Source organism: Rhinatrema bivittatum, chromosome 5, assembly GCF_901001135.1.
Source record: "Rhinatrema bivittatum chromosome 5, aRhiBiv1.1, whole genome shotgun sequence".
NCBI lineage: Eukaryota > Metazoa > Chordata > Amphibia > Gymnophiona > Rhinatrematidae > Rhinatrema > Rhinatrema bivittatum.
In genome coordinates, this window is record NC_042619.1 from 259,214,661 (window position 1) to 259,239,278 (window position 24,618).

General features: G+C 48.1%; 1 protein-coding gene across 2 annotated transcripts in view; it reads left to right on the forward strand.

Annotated features, from left to right (window-relative positions):
* PLPBP (pyridoxal phosphate binding protein) overlaps nt 1–23,662 on the forward strand; it is a 44,312-nt gene extending 20,650 nt beyond the window's left edge. For both annotated transcript variants that reach the window (XM_029603891.1, XM_029603892.1), the window contains 3 exons: nt 14,217–14,359; nt 14,721–14,819; nt 21,117–23,662. In XM_029603891.1, the coding sequence (XP_029459751.1) occupies nt 14,217–14,359; nt 14,721–14,819; nt 21,117–21,254 (380 nt within the window). In that variant the 3' untranslated portion in view covers nt 21,255–23,662. The remainder of the gene's footprint in view (nt 1–14,216; nt 14,360–14,720; nt 14,820–21,116) is intronic.
* The last annotated feature ends 956 nt before the right edge of the window (nt 23,663–24,618 follow it).

Consider the following 24,618-nt stretch of genomic DNA (forward strand, 5'->3'; position numbering starts at 1 on the left):
AGTATTGTTCCCTTTTAAAGTGTTTCCATTACCATTTGAGAATCTCCCTGTTTCTAGAAGACACTGCATCTAGGCTTGTCCCAATCAGCATCCGACAAACTGAAATCACTTATAAAGGGGAGTTGCTATTGCTAACAATTTTGTGAATATCCTCCATTAAATCTCTGTCCATTTCTTTTGCCTGCAATAGAGGTGTTTATGTTCCATTCCTTCTTTCTAGATTAACCTTTAGTGCTGCTGCCTTATCTTGTAAACCCTTCGGTTCTGTTGCTTTTATTATTATTTTGTGTATGTATATATAATAGGGGTGTTGGATGATTCCTTCAGTGTATCTGCACGCATCATTGCACACCCAGACCCAGCAACAACTGTGGGCAAAGAAGCCCCAGCAGTTGAAACATACATAGAGCTCCAGAGAGTGTGGAAAATGCAAGACTGCTGTAGTGGCTGTGAAGCAAACACCCTAAAATCAAGGACCTGGCCAATAGAAGAGCAGGCACCAAGGGTACACAAGGAGCCAGCAAACTAAACACCAACTCTAGCCCTGACTGAATACCTGGGAAATCACGGACAGGTCAGGAGGCCTGGAGAGCAGACAAGCCACCAAGTGCCAAGCTCCTGCACTCTCCCTCCTCACACTCTCAACACATGCAACCCACAAATATGCTTCCCTTTTCGTCCTGCAGACTAGTCCACCCCTGCGGGATTCCCCTGTATACCAGTAGGTGGAGGCAGAGAACTCTTACGTTTCTTAACGCTATTGCGGCTATATATTCTGGAATAGCTGGGTGGTTCTCCAGCAGTACTCTGCCTCCAGCTAGGTGGTGGTAGGCTGGGATAGCTGGGCACAAAAAAAAAAAAAAAGGGATAGAACCGTAGGGTAGAGACTCTGAGAAGGCCCCCCCCCCCTGTCAGGTTCAGGACCCAGGTAAGTCCCTCAAAAAAGAAAAAAAAAAGAGAAACTGTGGTCTGCTTAGGGTAGTTCTGGGATGGGGAGTTTCCCTTTCATAGGGAGCGGACAGCGTTTTTCTTTGTTGGGGCACAGCTCTTGAAGCTTGTCTTTTCTCCCCCCTCCGGCTCGGGGTCGCGAGAGCCTAGAAATGCACCCAATATGGTGCAAGGAGACGGAGCTCCATTACGGGCACTTTCTGCCCCTACAACGACAGCTTGCAATCTCTGGGAGATAAGCAGAGGGGAGGGGCGGGCCTCCGACTGATGTGCCTCCGACCCTGGCTGAAAGGGAGCTGCGAGAGAGGGTAGAGGGCCAGACCTGGGGGGGATACGGCCAAAAGGCAGCCAGACCCAAGTTCAGGGGAGATCCCAGTAACGAGGTGCAAGGCAGGAATCTGGAATTTATAATGTTGATGCACCAGGTCTATAAAAAGATGAAGGCCAAAGGGGATGCTTTAGAGGGGAACCTCTGGGATCATTTCCCCTAAAGGGTCTTTGCATTCTTCAGGTTTGAAGAAACCAAGGACAGAGATTTTGAACTCCTGGCTGATTCTCCTATGGAGGGGGAGGGGAGAGATGTAACAGGCTATTTAGGAAGGAAGAGTTAAGCCTCTTGATAGTCAAAGTAATGCGAGCATTAAACCTACAGGAGACGGGAAAAGGAATTACTGCGGAGGATTGGCTCCCCTTGTATCAGGAAACTGGCAAAAGGTTTTCCCCTCTAACTGGTCATAAAAAAAAAAATGATTGAGGGGAGAATGGGTGGCACCGCTCAGCTTTGAAATCCAAATTCCCAATGACCATGCTCTACCCTTTATAACAGAGGGAGATGGAAAGTTGGTTTAAGGTTCCGAAGGTAGATGCCTCAGTAACTGCAGTGTCAAAAAAAAAAAAAAAGACAACTGTCCTGGTGGAAGAGGGTGCAGCTTTGAGAGATGCTCAAGGTAGGAAGGTAGAAACCTTCCTGAAAAAAAGCATTTGAAGCAGCTAGCCTTTCCTTACAGGTAGCAGTGTGTGGGGGCTATGTAGCTAGAGCACTACTCAAATGGCTGCAAAAGCTCCAGGATGAAGTACTAGGCATGGATGAAAGCCCAGGGGAATCGGGGACAACTTTTCTGGTAGACGCATTTTAGGGCTTAATTAGAACCTGGGACAGACAAATGGAGTCGGTTGGTAGTGGCAAGGAGATTCTTGCGGCTCAGGCATTGGGCGGCAGATGCACCCTGAAAGGCAAGGCTGAGCATCCTGCCCTTTAAAGCACGTCTCCTGTTTTTTGGAGAGGATCTAGACACCTTAATGAAGGGCTTTGCGGGGACACAACCTCAGACTCCCAGCCACCTTTGACACTGTGGACCCTAACATGTTATGCCTTCAAATGAGAAACCTAGGGATCAACGACAGTCGACAACATGGTTCTCAGATGGTTCACCCTTCATTTTTATCTAACAGAACATTCCAAGTCAAACTTGGCAACCATATATCTGATACATTCCAATGTGACATAGGCCCAGCCCTCTCAGCAGCACTATTCAGTATTTACGTGCTCCCACTGTGTAAATTACTGACGAATCTAGAAATAACTTACTTCTTGCATGCAGTGACATCAGCAAGGGTGTTATGTGATCATATTTCCTAGATCCTAGTAATAGGATTGCTGCAGCGTTTTGTAGTAGTTGTAGTTCCCTGTACGTACCCAGATCAGTCCAGACACCTGGGCTCATACATCCCTGCCAGCAGGTAGAGACAGAGAAAAAAACTTGCCTGACCCTGCTACATACAGCCTAGTGCCACCTGCAGTTCTGCAGGTTTTTTTGTCTTTAATGCTTTTCTTTTGAGCCTTTCTCCCAGGGGTTTTTGTTTTTACCTCTGGATTACTGGTGGGTCCTACCTCGTCCGGTAGAGGCAGACGGGCCGGGGGTTGTTCCCTTTTGTGAGCCCGTCTGTGCGCCCGTGGGGTGAACATCTGGTTGTCCAGATTCCTCCCTCGTGAGGCCGCCCAGGTGGCTGCAGGCTCTCCAGGGATTTTTTTCCTTCCCTTATGGTTGAGACTACCTGTTTCTTTTAGGCAGGTTTTTAGCTCTGTGTATTTTTCCATAAAGCTAAAAAAAAAAAAAAGGCTGGTTTTTTGGTTTTTTTTTTCCTGGCAGATGGCAGCACAGCTCTGACGGCGACTTCCTTCCCCCCCCCCCCCCCCCCGGTAAGATCAGCTCCGGGGTGAGGGAGGCTATTTCCTGTGGGGGGGGTTTCTCTTTTTTTTTCTTTTTTCCTCTCAATGGTATTTTTATTTCCCTTCCTCAGCATGACCCAAGGTACTGCTTGTCGAGCCTGTGGCTCTGCACGATCGCGTCTAAACAGGGCCATGTTTGCGCTTCGTGTTCAGAGGGCGGGAAGGGCTCTTCTGGAGCTTCGTCACCGGCGAAGTGGCATTCTGGCGATTCGGGGGTTGTTTTCGGCCGCAGCGCTGTCCGGGGTACTGTTTCTTCCTCCGAGGGCGCGGGAACGGTGTCCATCTTGGATTTTTCGGCGGCAGTTCCCGCACCATCGGGGAGAGTGGGGGAGGGTCTGCTTCCATCGTCTCCGGCCCGTTCCGACTTTGGGGTCGGGCGGGGGGACCTTGTGGGGGTGGAAATCATGAGTGGGCCTGGTGCTGCCACTAGCTCTGAGGATGCTGGGGCTGTAATGTGTTTTTCTCCAGAATTTGTTTTATTACTGCATGAGGCCTTTTTGGCTAGCAAACAGCCTGGATGCGGAGTGGGCCTTTAAGGCTTAGTGAACTCTGGGAAGTTTGTTGCCGGGCTCGGGACCCGCTTTGGGGGTCAGGCCATCATTGCCCTTTGCTCAGAGGTTTCAGTCACCTCCAGCACCAGGGCGGTCTGTCAGACTCCGGTGATGTTCCCGAAGACCCGGACCCGGGGGTACCGGCAGGTCAGGGAGCGCCGGTGTCTGGGGATACTTTGCTGGGAGATGATTCAGGGGTCCCTAGTCTCTGGTCCGAGGATAGTAAGGAGGTCTGCCTGTTCCGAAGGGAGGAATTGGAAGTGTTGCTGCCCTTAGCCTTTCAGGTATTAGGTGTTAAAATGCCCCAAAGTGACCCAGATTTGGAGGAAGAGGATCCCGTCCTGGACAGGGTAAGAGGTCCCCCAGCTTCCTTTCTGTACTATAAGACTGTTAAGAAGTTGGTGGATGCAGACTGGGGAACGCCTGATGCTTTGCTGAAGGTGGGGAGGACCTTGGGGAAGCTCTATCCCCTTCCAGAGGAGGTCTTGGAGTGTGTTGTCCTTCCTAAGATCGATGCGGCAGTGTCCGCAGAGACTAAGCAGACCACCATTCCCATGGTGGGTTCTGCAGCATTGAAAGATATGCAAGACCGCAAATTGGAGGTTCTCCTCAAACGGATCTTTGAGGTCTCTGCGCTGGGTTTGCGTGTGGCGATTTGCTCAAGCTTTATGCAGCGGGCTTGTCTCCATTGGGTGCAGCAGCTGCAGGACCTACTCCCGAAGTCGGGGGAGTAAGCGGATAGTGTTGAGCGAATAGAGGCGGTGGTGGTGTTTGGGGCATATGCCCTCTGTGATTTGGTGCACATGTCCTTCAGAGCTATGGCTTCGGCTGTCGCTGCCTGACAGTTGTTGTGGTTGCATAACTGGTCAGTGGACGTCTCCTCTAAGATGCAGTTAGGCTCTTTGCCGTTCAAGGGTCGTCTGTTTGGGGATGACCTTGAGCATCTGATTCAGTCGCTTGGGGAGAATAAGCTGCTTCGGTTACCGGAGGACAGACCTAAGGTGAAGAGGTTTTTTCAGACCCATTCGCGTCTCCGTACCGACAGGAGATCTCGACCGATGCGACTTCCCTCTGCTCCTCAGATGTCGTTTTCCCCTAGGAGGCAAACTTGGGGGCAGTCCTTTTGGGGAGGCCCATAGGCCATTTCGGGGTGCTGCAGGAGGATCTGCAGCCAATGGCTAGTCCTCGCAATGAAGTGAGGCCAGTCCACTCCATTCCTGTTATAGGAGGTTGCTTGACGCAGTTTTACAACGAGTGGGCTAACATCACGCAGGATCAGTGGGTTCTCAGTATAATAAGAGATGGCTACCTGTTAGAATTTGCTCAGTCCGTTAGATCTATTTCTACTTTCACTTTGCGGTCCGGGGCACAAGTGAAAGGTGATACAGGATAAGCCACCTCCAGGAATTGGGGACGGTCATTCCAGTGCCCTCTGCAGAGCTCCGAAAGGGACGCTACTCCATTTGTTTTGTGGTTCCAAAGAAGGAGGGCAAATTTTGGCCCATCCTCTATTTTGAAGAGTGAGTACCGCCCTCAAAGTCCCCCACTTCTGGATAGAAACCTTCTGTTCGGTGATAGCAGCAGTGCGCAAGGGGGAGTTCCTGGCTTCTCTGGATATTACGGAAGCCTATCTGCACATTCCGATTCACTCGGAGTCCCAGCGTTTTCTTCGCTCACGTAGATTTGATGGCGACTCATCAGAATGCCAAAGCGGTATGCTCCTTCAGTCGAAGGAGACAGCCCGGGGTCAAAGGCATCTACACTCTGGTTCTGCCTTGGCCATGGGATTCTGCTTTATGTGTTCCCTCCTTGGCCTCTGGTGGGCAGGGTGTTGCATCGCATTGAGAGACATCACGGGGAAGTGATTCTGGTTGCGCTGGAGTGGCCTCTGCATCCGTGGTTGCGGATCTCATCAACATGGCAGTGGAAGGGCCAATTCGTTTGGGACATCTGACCAGGTCGATCACTATTGTCTAGCGGCTTGGCTTTTGAAAGGCGGAGGTTAAGGAGTAAAGGTTATCCAGAATCGGTATTCACCACTTTGCAGACCAGGAGGCAGTCTACTAACCTGGCTTATGTTAGAGTCTGGCGGGAGTTCAAGGCCTGGTGTCTTGCTCATGGGGTTCACGCCCTTTGGTCCTCCATCCCCGAGATTTTGTCCTTTCTGCAGGAAGGTTTCGCTAAGGGTCTATCTCCAAGTTCCCTTAGAGTTCAAGTGGCAGCCTTGGGCTGTCTGCGGGGTAAAGTTGGTGATGCTGCTATTTCAGCTCATCCGGATGTGATAAGGTTTCTCAGAGGAACGAAGAATTTGAGGCCTCCAGTTCGGAAAGTGTGTCCACCCTGGAACCTGAATTTAGTTCTACGGGGTCTTTGTTCAGCGCCGTTCTAGCCTTTGCGGAGGGCGACGCTGAAGGACTTGACTCTCAAAGTGGTTTTTCTGATAGCGATTTGTTCCGCTAAGTGGATTTCGAAATTACAAGCTATGTCCTGTCGGGATCCATTCCTCCAGATTTCAGACTCGGGGGGGGGGGGGGGGGGGGGGGGGGTGTCTCATTGAGGATGGTGCCTTCCTTTTTACCGAAGGTCATTTCTGCGTTTCATGTGAACCAGACTGAGTTTCCTGCTTTTCTGGAGGGGGAGACGTCCGCTCCCATTGCAAGAGAACTCAAGAGATTAGATGTTCGCCGAGCTCTTTTGCGCTATCTTGAAGTGACTAATGATTTCAGAAGATCTGATCATCTTTTTGTCTTGTGGAGCGGCGCGAGCAGAGGTTCTAAAGCTTCCAAGACTACTATAGTGCACTGGTTGAAGGAAGCTATTGGTTCCACTTGCATTACTGCTGGGCGGCAGGTTCTGAAGTGTTTACGTGCTCATTCTACATGGTCTCAGGTGATCTCCTGGGCAGAGGCGCAATTGGTACCTCCTCAAGAGATTTGCAGAGCTGCAACTTGGAAATCCTTACTTACGGGTCGATACTGTAAGGCTGCGGTAGAAACAGTGCGGCAGTGTCAGGCGCACCCTTCCTCCCCGCACGCACAGTTCTCTTGACCTAGCGCCTGATACTCTCTTCTAATTGCATGCAAATGCATGCCGCGGCTGTAAAGCGTTAGGGAAGGGTTATGCCCGCGCAACCCATTTTACTGTATAGGCGCTTAATACAGCGCCTATACAGTAACCTGGGTGCGCTGGTACCTGTCATTTCAAATGTCATTTGAAATGACAGGTACCAGGAAGTGTAAAAAACAAAATTTTTAAATACCTGTCGGAGGGCCGCGTGGGTCCAGGCGGTCGGCGGGCAGGATCCGGGGGGCGGGTGGTCGCGTGTTCAAATCTAGGCCGCGGGCGGGTGGGCGCCTGTACCAGGTGGCGGCGGCAGCGGCGGGGGCGGGTGGACGCGCGTTAGTTTCAGACGGCCGGCGGGCATCGGCGGGAGCCGGGTGGTTGCGTGTTAAATCTAGGCCGGGTCGCACAGACGCGCATTCATCCAGATGGAGGAGCCGGCTCCTCCGCCTGGATGAATGAATTCATTCACTGCCTCCGGCAGCCCCCACCAGCAGTGAATGAATGCGCGCCTGTGCGACCCCTGCGATTCGGCGCTCAAGGCAGTCACATGCTGTGACGTCGGGCGTCGTGCGTCGTGACATCACGCCTTGAGCGCCGAATCGCAGGGGTCGCACAGGCGCGCATTCATCCAGGCTCCTCCGCCTGGATGAATGCGTGTCTGTGCGACCCGGCCTAGATTTAACACGCGTCCACCCGCCCCCGCCGCCTGGAACAGGCGCCCACCCGCCCGCGACCTAGATTTAACACCCGGCTCCTGCCGCCGCCCATCTGGACCCACGCGGCCCTCCGACAGGTATTTAAAAAATTTTATTTTTTTTTCTGACAGGTTTTATGTGTCCCACAGCATTACATTTTCTTGATCATCTCTGTATCACTTTTTTTTTTATTGTGTTTTATTGTTTTTGAGTATCTTAAGCGGTGTCGATGGATTTGTTACTAGACTCACAGTCCTAACACCTACTAGGGGGAGGCGGTAAACTAACACGTTAAGGCCGTGGCAAAACAGCGGGTTACTAAGGAGATAATCTGAGCGCGCGTTACGGTATCGGAGGGGAATAGCTAAGTCCTTCATTATACAGCTAATTCGTTCATTTACATATCATATACATGCCGCGTGTGGAAAGAGTTATGCGTCTTTTTTAAGAAGCGCTAAGGACGCGTGAAACTGGAGACTGTATCGCTGGATCGCCTTACGCGCCCGAATTGTGCGCTCCCAGCACGTTACAGACGGGAAATCTTCGACCGAACGATACTGTATCAACCCAATAGTGTTGCACAAAAGTATCATCTTGATTTGAGGGCTTCTGGGTCTCCTTCTTTTGGCAAAAGTGTTCTGCAAGTGGGACTCTCCAGGTCCCACCCTACTTAGGGAGCTTTGGTACATCCCAAGTGTCTGGACTGATCCGGGTACGTACAGGGAAAGGAAAATTTGGTTCTTACCTGCTAATTTTTGTTCCTGTAGTACCGCGGATCAGTCCAGAACCCGCCCGTTATTCCTGGAGGTGGAGAGTCTCTCGCTCAGCTGTAGTTTTGCCTTATGCATACAGATTCATAGCAGCCTGTTTATAGTTTTTCACATTGACAAGTTTCAGGTTTTACTTTTTTTCTATTGACTCATTGGATTGAGATTTGCAATTTTTTACTTGGGTACAGATCTATACTGAGGAACTGCTGGTGGCAGTAGACTTTATATAGTAGGGTCAGGCAAGTTTTTGTGTGTGGTTTATTTGTGGTTTTTTTTCTCTGCCTCCACTTGCTGGCAGGGATGTATGAGCCCAGGCGTGGACTGATCCATGGTACCACAGGAACGAAAATTAGCAGGTAAGAACCAATTTTCCTTTGTTTTAAGTGACTTGCTGGAAGACCTAGTAGTAAGGAGTTGCAGTAGTTTAGGTTTGAGAAGATTAAATTTTGCAATACTGTATGGAGGTCTGCAAAAGTTACTAATGGTTTCAGCCGATGTAATATACATAACTTGGTATAACTGGTCTTAAATTTACTGATGTCCCTTTTCATTGTGAAGTTCTCATCTAGCTGTACACCTAAATCCCATACTTGATTTGACAGATTCATTTGAAAATTACCCAGGTCAAGGATAGGTGGTTTGACTGAGTTTCTACGCAGCCAAATTATTTCAGTCTTTTTAGGGGTTAATGTCATCGACTTAGGTGTTTTGGTTTTTTTTTATCCCACTCTCCAGATCATTTGAAAACACAGCTTCAATATTCTCTACCTATATGTAAGCAATACAGCACGAACTATCACAACTTAAACTGACAATTACTAGCACTAAAGGCAATTGTGCCAGATCCAGGCCCAGAAAGGGGGACAGGTTGCTACTCCCTATATTTTGTAGTCCCCACCCCCCCCCCCCCCAAAAAAAACAAAGGGACATTCTGCCCAATGTTAGATTTGAAGTGTGAACGAGGTCCTCAAAATCTGAATATTCAAGATGGAGACACTGAGATTTGTGATAGGGGCAGTCAGGAAGGGGGAATTCCTGATAGCTCTGGACCTATCGAAGGCTTATCTCCATATCCCCATTGGAGATATTTGTGATTTGCGGTGCTGGGACACCATTATCAGTTCAGAGCACTGCCATTTGGACTAGCTACAGCTCCGAGAACCTTCACAAAGGTGGTGGTTGTAGTGGCAGCAGCGCTAAGGTAGGAGGGTATCCCAGTGCACCCATATTTGGACGTCTGGATAATCAGAGCCAAGTCAGAGGAGGAAAGCAGGGACTTCACAGGGAAGGTAAGGGCGCTCGTTGAGACATTAGGATGGGTAGTAAACGAGCCCAAGAGCAGTCTGCATCCAGTCCAAAGGCTGGTCTGTCTAGGAGCCCTGTGCAATACAGAGCAGACAAAGGTATATTTGACACAGGCAAGGGCGGACAAAATAAGGTACCAGGTGAGAAAGTTTGCAGTGGCCAGGAAGTTCACAGCTGTTTGGCTCGATGGTGTCTGCCATAGAGGTGGTCCCATGGGTGAAAGCTCACAATCATCCGCTTCAGAGCGAGCTGCTTTCACACTAACCTCAGCAAGCAAAAATATGGACAGAGGCTCAGGCTGCGATGGTGGCTAGGGAAAGAAAACCTATTAACAGAGGTCAGTCTAGCCCCACCAAGGAGGATCATATAACAGATGCCAGCAGATTAAGGTGGGGAGCAGCAAACTGTGAAGGGCAAGTGGTCAGCCAAGGAAAGGAAGGCCTCAATGAGCCTATTAGTTGAGAGCAGTAAGGCTAGTGCTCACAGAATTAAGCCTCAAATTGAAAAAGAAGTTGAGTCCTTTCAGACAGCATCACAGCAGTGTCTTTTCTATATAAATGGACCAAGGTAGTTGGCAGTTAGTGGAAGAGGTAAAACAACAAATGAGATGGGCGGAGTCTAACTTAATGGGGCTGACAACCAGTTACACAGCAGGGAAAGAGAATACACAGATTATAAGCAAGCACATGCTAGACCAGGGGGAATGGGAACTAACGGAGGAGGCCTTCACAAGAGAGGTAGAAAGGTTGGGAAAATCAGAATGGGTCTTGATGGCAACCAGGAGGCATGCCAAGGCAAATAAATTTTTCAGCAGACACCAGGAACAGGGATCAAGGGGAATACCCTTGTTCAGCCGAGGCCAGTGGACCAGCTGTTGTACTTGTTCCCACCATGGCCTTTAATAGCAAGGATATTGAGGAAAGTGGCAGAACATAAGGGCTAGGTCAACTTGGTGACATCAGATTGGCCCAGAAGGGCTTGGTATGTGGACCTAGTGAGGTTAAGCATAGACCTTCCTCTGAGACAGGGAGAAGCCAAGAACCTGCTCAGGTAGGACCCAGTTGCTTCCAATATCTTACAGCTTGGTTCTTGAAAGGGACAAACTAGAGAAAAAAAGAGTATTCAAGGGCAGTCGTGGCCACAAGCATTCAACCTTCAGGGCTTATGGAAGGATCTGGAAGGTTTTGAAGGTTGGTGCGGAAGGAGGAATATCTCCCCACAAAATAAGGGAAATCTTACAGTTTCTGCAAGATGGCTTTGCGAAAGGATTAACCCTGAATTCACTTAAGGTACAGGTGGCAGCATTGGCTTATTCTAGGGGCCGGGTGCAAGGAAATTCACAAGGGACTCACCCGACATAGTACACTTCTTAAGAGCAGTAAATTTATTACGTTTGGCTGCCAAAGCACCAAGTTATGCCCACATGGGACCTTAATGTGGTTCTAAGGGCATTAGCCAAGGCACCTTTTGAACAACTCAGAGAGGCAACATTAAAAAAAAACCTGACACTGAAGGCAGTTTTTCTAGTGGCGATATGTTCAACTAGGAGTGTTTTGGAGAATCAAGCCCTACCTGTCCATCCACAGGGAGAGAATAGTCATCTATCTTGTCCCCACCTTGTTACCTAAGGTATTGTCAGAATTTCACTCAAACCAAGAGATTATATTATCAACTGTGACGGGGGGAAGGCATAGGGTAAACCTCACCTGCTAGATGTCCAAAGAGTGCTGCTCCATTACTTAAGGGTCACCAATAAGTTTAGGAAGACAAACAGGATGTTCGTCCTGCTGGAAGGCCAAAGATAGGGCCAGGCAGCATCTAAACCCTCAATTGCACGCTGGATTAAGGAAGTGATAGTAGCAGCGTATATTGGGCAAGCAAAGCAGGCCCCGGGGGCTTTGTGTGCATTCAACGAGAGCACAACCAACCTTGTGGGCAGAGAGCAGGGCAGCAACTCCTCAGGATATTTGCAGAGCAGCATCATGGTCCTTCTGGGGCTCATTCACAAAGCATTATAGGTTAGAACTACAGGTAGAGCAGGAGGAGTTGAGTTTTAGTAAACAGGTATTGGGAGCCATAGAGGTCAGATCCTGCCCAAACTAGGTACTGCTCGGGCATATCCCACAGGCGTGGACTAGTCTGCAGGACTAGTCCTAGCAGATTAGTCAAAGTCCACCCCCCCCCTCCCAAAAGAGAAAAAAAAGGGGTGGTACTAACAAAGGGGCACATCATCAATCTGATGGGCTAGGGCAAGAGTCTACTGGAGAGTTACCCAGCTATCTCAGAGTATATAGTGGCAATAGCATAAAGAAATGTAGATAAGTTCTCTGCCTCCACCTACACCGGTACCCATGATAGAGGTCTACAAAATCATGAAAGGACTTGAACAGGTTAATGTAAATCAATTACTTTCCTCAGGTAATAGAAGGATTAGGGGGCACTCCATGAAGTTAGTAATTAGCTCATTTAAAACAAATAGAATATTCTTTTTCTCTCAGTGCATAGTTAAGCTCTGGAATTCATTGCCAGAGGATGTGGTTATGGCAGTTAGTATAACTGGGTTTAAAAAAAAGTTTGGATAAGTCCCTAGAAGAAATATCCAAAAACTGCTATTAATCAATACGGAATAGTATCTTGAGATCTATTTAATGCTTGGTACTTGCCAGGTACATGTGACTTGGATTGGCCATTGTTGGAAACAGGATGTTGGGCTCTGGTCCCTTGGTCTGACCCAGTATGGCATATATTTCTCTCTCTATCTAATCTATCTATAAAAGTCCATGAGCCCATATATATATATGTATAGATGTATATGGGCTCATGGACTTTATAGATAGATTAGAGAGAGAGAGAAATATATGCCATACTGGGTCAGACCAAGGGACCAGAGCCCAACATCCTGTTTCCAACAATGGCCAATCCAAGTCACATGTACCTGTGTATGTGTGTGTATATATATATATATATATATATATATATATATATATATATATATATATATATATATATATATATATATACACACACACACAAGAGAGCACCACTCCTTCTCCCAGGCATGGTTTTCCATGTACCATGTCTCCAGGACTGCCACTTCATCCAACTCAGCGTCTTCCACGATTCTCTTGATCTGGGACTTCTTCCCATACTGTGAGCATTAGTGTACATGGCTTTCCAGATGTTGCCCTTTTCTCCCATTTCTCTAGAAGGGTTTAAAGATTCATTTACTTGAGTACTTATACTTATCTTACAGCTTTGTTTGCTCATCCCTGACAATCCTACTTTAACGCCCATGTTGCAGGAAGCCAGAATGCTCTCATCTAAACCATTCCTTTATCTCCAGAATGTGAGTATCCTTGACTGGGAAGACTGAGGAGGATACCACCTCTTTATCTATTTGGTTTACCTTCCCTCCCAGGTCCATGTACATACTTTTGATCTGCTCTGTGTGGCGTCTAGCAGACTCTTTTCTCTCCAGGGCTAAGCTTGTGTCCTTGGAGATAATGCTGGTAGGCAGCCACTGTCTGCAGAGCTGTAGGAAGCAGCCTTCAGCCAACTTCCAGCTACAGATCTCTGCCAGAAACCAGAAGTGACTGGTTCCAGTGACTGTATTTTTTTTTTCCCCCCGTTGGTAGGTTCTTAATTTTTATTTTGACTTAAAAGAAAACACGGTATTGCTTCCTAACTTTGGTGTACAGAAAGAAACCTTTTGTTTTGCAAGACTGAAAGTGCAGCAGAAGCCCTGGGTGCCACCCTGTATTGAGACAGGGGAGATGGGGCTTTTTCAGTCACCTGGGCTTTTCCCTCAGCTTTTGGGGATTTTGGGAAGGCAGGGGCACATAGGAGTTGACACAAGCTAAAGAAAATCCAGCGACGTGGCAGAATCCCAGCTTTCTCCCCTTCCACCCCTCCTCCCATTGACTTCCAGTCCCCTCCCAGAGCGCTTGTGCTCACGATCTGTGACTGGAGTGCACTCAGCAAGAGATGTGGTCAGCTGTCCTCTGCCCCCACCACCCTGGGACTTACCAAAAGAAAGGCGGAGAAAATTTACATAAAGTAATATCTTTAGTTAGGGGAAGTGTGCAGGGTGGCAGAAGTTCTTCTAAAGCTGATGAATATTGGTAGTCAAATCTGTTTTTATGGTTGCCATTGGCTACCAGATTGTCTCTGCAGGTTGGTACTCGTGGCCATCGCCTGAAAGAAAACTGGTGGTGAATTTGGTGTTCATAGTCAGATCTAAGTTTTGGGATCTACTGGGTACTTGGGACCTAGATAGGATGCTGGGCTTGAGGGACCTTGGTCTGACCCAGCATGGCACATTTTCTGTTCATGTGTTCTGCCTCGCTTGAGATTGAAGGGAGATTCCAGAGGATTGGGGGGTGTTAGTAAGCGATTAAATGAAAGAAGCTTGGAGCGTTCTGATTCTGCAGCCTTTTTAATGCATGTCTGGCATGGTATAAGCTCAATAAAGGTCTTCATTTGTGGGGTTCAGCGTTTAAATAAAAGGATCTCCTCAGTGCTGTAATACATCTGCACCTCAGTTCACATGCCTGTAGGCTGGCGGTCTGAAAACTATGCCACTGCCATGTTTGTTTGGAACAATTGAACAGAATCCCTGATGATGGTGTGTGTGGGTTTTGTTTTTTTTTTTCAGGTAAGCACGGCCTTCCACCAGCAGAAACAGTGGCCACTGTGGCACACGTTACCCAGAAGTGTCCCAGCCTAGAGTTTGTGGGTCTGATGACGATTGGAAGCTTTGGACATGACCTCGGCCAGGGACCTAACCCAGACTTCCAGGTGTGTGTCGTCTGCTTGCAGCCAGTGAAACTGTCTGCAACACCAGGAAGGGATAAACATGAAGCAGCCTAAGATCACCTGCTTTGAAGGGGCGAAGGCCTTCAATCTCCCACTTCTGTGTTGCAAAATCACAATGTCCAGAGCTGTCACAAAAGTTAGTAGCAAAATGTATCGCCATTTGCATTCTTCTGAAAGATTTGTGGAGTCCTCTTTCTTTCCTTCCCAAAAGTTTGAGTGCTTCCTCCCTGCATCATGTCAAATCCAAATCTCCTGTGCTGCCTCCCCCCCCCCCCCCCCCCCCAAAAAAAAAAATCCATCCTTTTGATGCAGACATCCTTTTAACCTCCTTGTCTGTCTGCAGATGTTAATCTCCTTGCGGCAGGAAGTGTGTGAGAAGCTAAAGATCCTCCCTGAGAAGGTGGAGCTAAGCATGGGGATGTCCATGGACTTTGAACATGCAGTAAGTGTGTTTTCAGTGGCACTCCTTCCTCAATCTCATTTGCCTTGCCTGAGGTGGCCTTTTAGCTTGTTCTGGTGCATGAGTTCCACAGTGCAGCTCTTTGAACCCAAGTTCACTGGAAGCTTGCCCTGCTGCTGCTAGTGCCCTACAGGTCTGGGCATGAAGGTTTGAAGCAGAGCATTTCATTTCTGTGGTGGTTGGGTCATGGCGGTAGCAGCATTATAGGAAAATTGGTTCTTACCTGCTAATTTTCGTTCCTGTAGTACCACAGATCAGTCCAGACTCCTGGGTTTTGCCTCCCTTCCAGCAGATGGAGACAAAGTTTTGAAAGCATTGCCTCTTAACCTGGTGTGCCACTTGCATCACTTCAGTATTTATCAGTACCCAAGCAGAAAATATATAATCAAAAAACTTGTAACCAATCAACTCTACTGTATCCCCCAGAATGAACAGAGGCCAATGAAAATTTGAAACTAAAAGTAGAGAACTTCGTTTAAAAAAAAAAAAAAAAAAAAAAAAAAAAAAAGATTGAGAAACCTGTGCTAATCTTCAGAACAAATTCGCAAATAAGAAAATCGGATCGAGCGGACTCTCCAGAGATTCCTGAACCCCCCAGCAGGAGGGCATCTGGACTGATCTATGATACTACAGATACGAAAATTAGCAGGTAAGAACCAAATTTCCTTTCCCTGTTCATACCCAGGTCAGTGCAGACTCCTGGGATGTACCAAAGCTTCCCTAAACAGGGTGGGACTGCGAGTCCCGCTCACAGAACACTTTTACTAAAGTTGTTGACATCTGGAGCCAGGACGTCCAATCTGTAGTGCCTTACAAAAGTATGCAAAGACTTCCAAGTAGCCACCCTGCAAATCTCTTGCAGCAAAACCACTGGCATTCAGCTCAGGATGCTGCCTCCAAGCGCATAGAATGCGCCCTTAAACCCTCCGGGACTGGGCGATCTTAACAGATATATGCAGACCCAATTGCCTTTTTCAACCAGCTTGCTATCATGGCCTTTGATGCTTTTTGACCCTTTTTCGCACCACACCATATTACAAAAAGGTGGGACATCACCCTGACATTCTCTTTTCTGACATCTAGATGTCTCAATTCCTTCACATGAGGCACATCAAATGCTAGATGTGTAAAGGCCGGGAGTTCCACTGACTGACTTAAGTGGAACGCTGAAACTACCTTCGGCAGAAATGACTGAGCCGTCCTCAGAGAGATCCCGGAATCTGAAATCCTCAGAAAAGGGTTCCCCGCATGACAGCGCTTGAAGTTCAGACACTCTTCTGGCTGAACAAATCGCAACCGTAAAAAAATCTTTAATGGTGGCCCTCTTAAAAGGCTCAAACGATGCTTCACACATGCCTCTGAGGACCAAGTTAAGACTCGAGGAAGCACACACCTGACAAACGGGGGGCACAAAAGCTTCACTCAGAGGAAAACTTACCAATCCAGATGCGCCGCCAGAGATGAACCATGAGTCTTGCCCCGCAAGCAGCCCAAGACTGACACCTGCACCCTTAGCGAACTAAAGGACAAACCTTTCACCAGACCTCTCTATAAAAAAAAAAGTCAAAATATCTGCAACTGATGCTCGGTGAGGATAAACTCCCTGTTCCATACACTAAGATTCAAAAAAATTCTCCTTACCCGGCCATATACCAGGGAAGTAGAGGTTTACGATCCTTCAACAGAGTAGAAATAACCTCTTCCGGATAGCCTTTCTTTCTCAATTGCCTCCTTTCAAGGGCCAAGCCACTAGACAAAAGCGTTCCACTTGATCGAAAAATATAGGGCCCTGTCATAGAAGATTTGACAAATGACTCAATCTCAGAGGCTCATCCACCGCTAGATGGACCAAATCTGCAAACCAAGGCCTCCACGGCTACTCCGACACCACTAGGATTATCTTTCCCGAGTGGCCTTATGTCCTCCTGAGAACCTTGCCCACCAGAGGCCATGGAGGAAAGACATATAGAGCAGAACGGCATGAGGCCACGGAAGCACCAGGGCATTAACTACTTCCATTCCATGCTCTCTTCTGCGACTGAATGAATTCGGAGCCTTGGCATTCCACTGCGTTGCCATTGGATCCATGTGAGGCATGCCTCATCTGTGAGAGAGAAGGTCCATGGAATTGACCAATAGCTCCCACTCCCCAGGATCCAATGGCCGCTGACTGAGAAAATTTGCTTGCACATTGCCAGACCCTGCAATGTGAGATGCCGCTATCAGCGCCAGATGCTGCTCCACCCAGGCCCTCAGAGTCTCCACTTCCAGAGCTATCGGCCGACCTCTGGCTTCTCCTTGATGGTTGATGCAGGCCACTGTCGTTGCACCGTCCGACAGGACCCTGACTGCCCAGGTGTGTAGAAGAGGAAGAAATCTCTCCAGAGCCAACTGCATCACCCTGGTCTCTAAGTGATTGATGGACCAAGATGCTTCTTCCGCTGATCATTCACCCTGTACGGACCAAGCCTGAAACTCCGTCCCACAACTGGAGAGACTGGTGTCAGTCATCGCCACCATCCATTGAGGCACCTCGAGGTCCACCCCGCACTCCAAATGGTGTCAGCCAAGCCACCACCAAAGACTGGACCTAGCGACATCCGTAAGCGGTAGCAGAAGATGAAACTGCTCTGCTCTGATAGCGGATTCCAGCAGGATAACACTTTCTGTAGAGGTCTCGTATGCGCAAACATCCATGGGAACAGTTCCAGGGTCGAGGCCATGGAACCCAGGACCTTCAAGTAATCCTAGACCTGGGTACCCTGGTGTCCAACAGGTTACGAACTTGCACTTGCAGCTTGGTTACCCACTCCTGTGTTGGAAATGCCTAAACTCCAGAAACTGTGAAGGGGAAAGATGGATCTTGAGTGGCGGAGAGCCATCTCCACTGCTTGCATGCAAAGGACCTCGGACTCTGCCCAGATGAGCCAGTCATCTAGATATGGGTGCACTTAGGATACCCTCCTTTTTGAGGGCCACCACTACCACGGCACCATAGCTAGACCGAATGGAAGAGTGCAAAACTGAAAATGCTTCCCAGGGATCATGAATCTGAGATACCTCTGATCTCTGTGGATCCCAATGTGTAGATACCCTTCTATTAGGTCCAAAGAAGCCATGAATTCCCCGTTCTGCACCACAGCTATGACAGACCTGAGAGTCTCCATCTGGAAGCGGGGGACTTTGAGAGCCACGTTGACCTTCTTTAAATCCAGAATTGGACAAAAGGTTCCTTCCTTCTTCGGAACTACAAAGTAAATAGAATACCTTCCTGTCCCCCGTTCCTCTTGGGGAACAGTCACGATGGCGCCAACATTCTCTATCTCTGGATGGTCTGCTCAACAATTAACTTCTTTGCTGGTGAAGCAAAGGGGAATACTATAAATAGGTCACTTAGCGACTGAGCAAATTCAAATACGTGACCTCATTCTGTCACACTTAGAACCCACTGGACTGACGTGATTTTGATCCACTCCTCGTTAAAAACAAAAAACAAAAACAAACACCCCCCCCCCCCAATGGTCGGGACTGAGGAGTGAGCCAGCCTCACCTCATTGCGAGGATTTGGCACCAGTAGGCCCTTGGCCGGAGCCATCCCGGTTCGGTCTGAGGCCCAAACTGCGATCTCCCCAAGGTCTATCTGTGTCCTGTGCCCGGAGCTCTCCTCTGACAGAAATGCCATTGGCCTTGAAAACGAGAGTGAACTGGAAATATCCTTTGGACCCTTTAGGCTTGTCCTTCGAGAGCCTGTGCACTTTGATATCCAAGCTGTTTTTTCAGTTGTTCCAAGTCTTCCCCAAAAAGGAGCTTGCCCTTGAAGGAGAGTGCACCAAGCTGAGCCTTCAAAACATTCGCTGACCAGTTGTGCAGCCACACAAGTCTCCTGGTTGAGACTGCAGATACCATTGTTCTAGAAGAGGTCCGAATAAGATCATATAAAATGTCTGCTCCATAAGCCACTGCTGCTTCTAAGTGCTCCGCTCGCTCAGATTCCTGGGACAAAAGACCTCTGGAACTCTGTAACTGCTGCACCCAACGCAAGCTTGCCCAAAGCATAAAACTGCTACACACAGCTGCCTTGGATGCCCAGAGCAGAAACCTCAAAAATCTTCTTGAGGTGCACGTCAAGCTTCCTATTCTGGAGATCCTTCAGAGCCAACACAGAAGCATCCAAAAGAGCTCCAAGGTTTCTTCAGGCAAGGGATAAAGCTTGTCCATAGCCCTCCTAACTTTAAGCCCTGTCTCAGGTGTATCCCACTCCCTGTCGATCAGTTGTTTAACCATTCTATGGAAAGGAAAAGTTCTGGCCGGGCCCTGTAAGCCTGCCATGACTAGATCCTCTGGGTCCTGATCTAGCTCTTCCTGTGGGACTGCTATTCCCAACTCCTCCAACATGCGCAGAATCATAGGGCCCAGCTCTTCTCTGTGAAAAGGGCGAACAACCTTAGGCTCATCCCTTTCCACAGAAAAGATCTCCTCAGCGTTCTCCTCTGGATCCTGAGGAGCGATAGGACAAGGGACCCCAGGAAGACCCTCTCCTGAGGGTGCTCCCTGGTCAGACTCATCCGAAGAAAAATCCTCTGTGGTCCCCTAAACCACTGGACCTCTAATCTTTCAGCCCCTTGGGACCACTGGCGTGTCTGAGCGCCTAGGTACCTTCTTGGGGCAGCCCCTCCAAAGCCCTGCGACCGGGAGAGCAGCTTCTTTTACCTTTGCTAGCCAGAAAAGCCTTGTGCAACAAAGGGACAAATTCTGGAGAGAAATGAGTGGGAGCCCCTAAATACCCCTCCAGGGGACAAGGATCCTCATGAAACTGCCCTTCCAGGCCTCTCCCGGCGACAGTGCTGACGGGAGATTCCCTTCCCCTGTTGCTCTCTCCTCAGCCGCGCAAAAGGATTTTAAAATGGCCACCGTTCCCACGCTCAGCAGGAACAGACCAGCCTCATCTCCCGGAGCAGCCGGCAGCCTGTCAGGGCCGCGCTGCTTCAGCAATGCTGGCGCAGCTGCCTGCGACGAGCCTTCCCCTCCGGGGAGGCAGCAGGAACATCGGCCGGCCTTGGGGAAGTGTGCAGAGCGCTCCCCAGATGAGTCACATTGCCTCCCTCGCGGCATGGCTTGACGTGAAAATGGACCGCCCGGCAGCACCTGAATAAGCAAAATCTGCAAGATCTGAAGCCAGGCAACCAGCTCAAGTGCGTTACCTCCGGCCACTGCCAGAGACTAGAAAGGTAACCATGAGCACCGACACAGAAGCAAATACAAACCCCTTCTGTTTTCTTTTTTTTTTTTTTTTTATAGTCTAAACTTTACAAACAAGCAAACAAATGGGTACTTCCCTACAGAAGGGTGACACAGGCTTTTCCAGATCCTCGCTGAGGGGGAAGGGAGCCGGACTGTCAGCTGTCACCCCGGTGCTTCCACTCGAGCAATTTGGGGTCCCCAACCCCTGCTTGTTTGACACACCCAACCCCCCCTACAACTAGGGGGGATGGTCCCTCCAGAAACCTGCCCAACCCTCTGGGAGGGAAGATGCCAATATAAAACTTTTCTTTTCTTTTAAAACTATCCTAGTCTGTACCCAGCCACAGAGCGCAGGCTTTGCACCACCTCCATCTGCTGGACAAAGAGAAATACTGAAGAGATGCAGGTGGCACACCGGGTTAAGAGGCGGTGCCTTTGAAACGTTCTCTGCCTCCATCTGCTGGAAGGGAGGTAAAACCCAGGTGTCTGGACCGATCTGGGTACATACGGGGAAATCCATGTCATCTTGTATAGGCTTGGCACTAACACAGTAAATGACGGCAGAAAAAGATCAGATTGTCCCATCCAGTGTGCTCAGTTGCTATTCGACCACTTTGGGAAGATTAACATAGAAATTCATATACTCGACTGAACACTGGTTCCCCTCCCCCCATGTCCTTTACCTAACCCTTCAGCTCTCTTCCTACCACTCCTCTCCATGTCAGACCTAATCTGTTTAAGTACCAGCCTCTGCCACATCTGCTTGTCATCTTCCTCTATTACTCTTATAAGACCAACACTAAATCCAGCAAGCAGGTCCCCTCCCATGTCTTCTAACCAAACTTACTAATAGTCCATGCAGGTACCAAAGCTAGGGGAAGCCATTGTCCAAAACATCCAGCCTCCCCCTGCTCACTGAAGTTTGGCTGCCTTGGAAGCCCGTTGCTCTCGTACTGCTGCCGTGCACTAGGTCCCTGGTGAGCCCAGCTCGGCCTCTGGCGCCTGTAACACAATCCTTTTTTGTCCCTTTCTTTGCAGATAGAGGTCGGCTCCACTAATGTGAGGATCGGAAGCACCATCTTTGGCGAGCGCGATTATTCTGACAAGCCTACCAACCCCAAGGGCCTGGAAGAGACCCGGGGCAAGCTCTCCGATCTAGCAGTGCAGGGGCATTAAGCACGCGGGTGCAGGGAGGAGACTGGGTACCGAGAGATTAAACTATGCAGACTCAGTGCTCACAGCTCACCATGGATTTCTTTTAGCAAGAATTCTGCAAGGGATTGCTTCTTTGTTTCACTGAGGCTTAGCTACAGGGATCTTCATTGCGCACTGAGCATTCAATTCCTTCCACCACTTGTAATTCAAAAGAAATTGTGTTACACCCCCCCTCCTTAACTAGGAATTATTTTGTGTCTTGATTAATTAAAGTTCTGACAGTGCATTTGTAGGAGAGGCTGGATGTTTGTCTCTAAATCTTTCTACCTACTCCCTCCCATTTTAGTTTAGAAAAAAAGAAAACCTTAGCTCTCCCCAACTATAACAAAACATCCCGTAGGTGATGGCATTGTGCGTGGCTTTTTTTTCGCTGTTGGTTTCTGTAGACGCTTCCAGATTTGTATATTTTTTAAGAGCACTGTCACCTTTGGAGCTGTTCTGTTCTCTAGCCATAGTTTAAAAGCCACAGACTAAGGTTTAGAAGAGGTTAAAATCTCAGTGGTTTATCCCTTTTAAATCTACGGCTTCTGGCCATGGTGATTGCGCCACGACCCGTCCCCGGAAAGCACTAGGAATTCCTATCAGTTTTGAGGGCAGGAGGTGGCACAATTTCCCTAGCAAAGTTCTTGTCCTTTTATAAACAGAGTAAAATGCATCAGATGTAATATTTATTTTTGGGAAATGTATTTATATTTCTTAACTATATCCTGTAACCAGTGGCCCTCTCTAAGTAAGGCTCATTCTAGATGTATTAAAATCCTTGTGTGATTTTTAAATTCTGGGCAGAGACGAAAAGTGAATTCCCGGCTCCAAAATTCCCAGGAAGGGAAGAAGCCAGAAGGATGTCTCTGTCCCATAAGATCTGCCCGATACATCATCTGCTGTAAAGAGCAGCACGGATGACTCTCTATCCACCTCATCAGCCATGGAGCAGGTGGAGCTGTATAATGCGGCACCTGCATCCATGGGAGGCAGGGTCACTTCCCTGGCTTGCTCCACAGAGCAGGAGTAGAGGGCACTATCGGATATCCCTGTATCTGCATGTTACGACAATTCGGTGTAAACATGATGTCTGAGACGTGCAAGCTCGTGGAGGGGTGTGTAAGGGATGGTTTCTGGTTTCAAGCTGGTGGAGAGTGATGGTGCTTTGCTCATCTCCTCTTGCCTGCTGTTGTGATCTCGTTGCTTGGGCCTTTGTCTCTCTTGGCAGCCATCACTGGTCAACAGCCTTTCCACAGCAGGGGGGGCGGTGAAGAGGGGGTAGTGTTTGCCATACCCGGCCCCATGTCCATCTCCTGCAGCATCTGACAAACACCTAGTGTCTTAAACCACACCTAGTGCCACGGACAAGGAAAGAAAAACCTATCACCTCTCGCCAAGAGAAAATATTTGAATGGAAGGAGGCAGAATAATGATCATTAAATGCTGGAAAGCATTGTAGGGCTGGGGAGCTGGATGAATGCCTGTAGCTTACCTAAAATTGTTTATAGCACACTGTCTTTATTTTATGGTTGGGGGGGCAAGATTTTGATAGCCCCCCTCACTTTGCAGTTTAGTTATTTATTTTTAAAGGCCATATTGTTGAAAAAAGGTTGGCCTTTTTCTTGCAGAGAGTGAGTGCCAATCCTAGGCCTACCAACCTTCTTCCTACCAGGGATGGGGCTGAGCTCCAGTCAGGGACTTTTGGCACCTAAGATGGCTGTTGTCTCTTTCTGTCTTGCTTGTTTATAGGTTAAAAAAGAAAAAAATTCACCTTAGAACTGCAAACAAACAAATACATTAATCACAATAAGATGATAAAATGCTAACTACTTTCTGAGTAGTTCTTGCATTACTTCTCCTTGTTGCACAATGAGAGCATAGCAGGAAGCTGATGAGACAAATAAAACAGATAATGATAGTAGTAATAAAAAGAAACATCAAATTGTGCTCTCAACTTGTCTTTATAGGGACCCTGTCAACTCTCCCCGGCCTAAGTTTCTAATGTTACTGTGGAAAGTAAGACAATTTCATTGGATTACAATGGAGTTATTTCTGATCTTTGTTTATATAGGATGAAAAGTCTCTAATAAAAAAAAAAAAAAAGCCAACAGATTATTTTTGTAAGCCAGTACCAAAATCTCAGCAGCGTTTGCACAAGTGCCTTTCCTCCCGTGGCTTTTGCTGTGTCGGCGCGTGGCCTGTGGCCAGGATTTTGGTGTCCAGCTGCTGAGGTACACGGGACTCAGGGTACAACATAAAATTGCAGAGAAGCTCTGTGTTGAATGGAGTAGTTGACGGAAGCAAAGCAATTAGAAACCAGAAAGAGAAAAAAAAAAAAAGTCTAAATGGTGTGTTTTCTTAAAATCCAGTTTCAACTGGGTACGTGTTGAACCACAATGGTGGAGAGGGAGACTCTCTGAGCGGCGCAGGCTTGTCTCTTGATGAAGGTCGATAACTGTGACTGTACCCAGCCCGTTGCAGGAGGGGTCTGTCCGCTGTGCCGCTGCTGTTGGTGAGTGGTATCCCAGATTTGTCTTCTGAATACACACTTCAAGCATACTGTAACTCTGTAATTATCCATGAGATAACCTGCCAAACCTGTGTTGCACTGTACAAATTCTATGGAAAAGTGTATTTTGAACACTAGCTGTGGATTGCATATCGGTGTGGTGCCTGCAGATTTAAACAAACAAACAAAAAAAAGGTTCATGAACTTGAATACCATTTGTGCCACACACACGAATGATCAAGATGTTGTACTTGGTGTGATGGTGAGTAGATATCGCACGGTTTTAGTTTGTGCGTGTCTGTTCTGTAACATTGTTGAAATTCCTGTAGCAGGAGAATTCTGTTGGAGAACTGATTTTATGTTTTTTATGTGTTATGTGATCTGAAATTGAGTAAACAAGTTTATAAGCAAAACATGCATTTGTGTCCCTTGGATGTGTTTTGTGTGCGGTCCAGAACAGCTGCTGGGAATTGCCAGCTTTACTGTTTTAGTTAGTTAGATTCAGAAATTCCTTGCAAATCGTTTTAAAACAAATATCTATTTTATTTTAGCTAATTCCAGGCATGCCTAACTGGGGGCTGCTAGAGTTGAACCAGGCATATCCCTGTTTGAGGCAGGAGTGCTCACTCAGGTTGGCCATAACCACATTTTTAGAGCAGGTAAAGGCAGATATAGCTGACATGTTTTGTGTGAATATCCTGAAAACCAGAAATGTTTCTAGCCCTCTAGAACTGTCTGGGAGTAGCTCTGAAGAGTGGGCCTGACTCTCCCCCTGCCCTCTAGCCAGTGTGGGATGGAGATACGAGTATCCATTTAAAGAGTCCCCCTTACAGT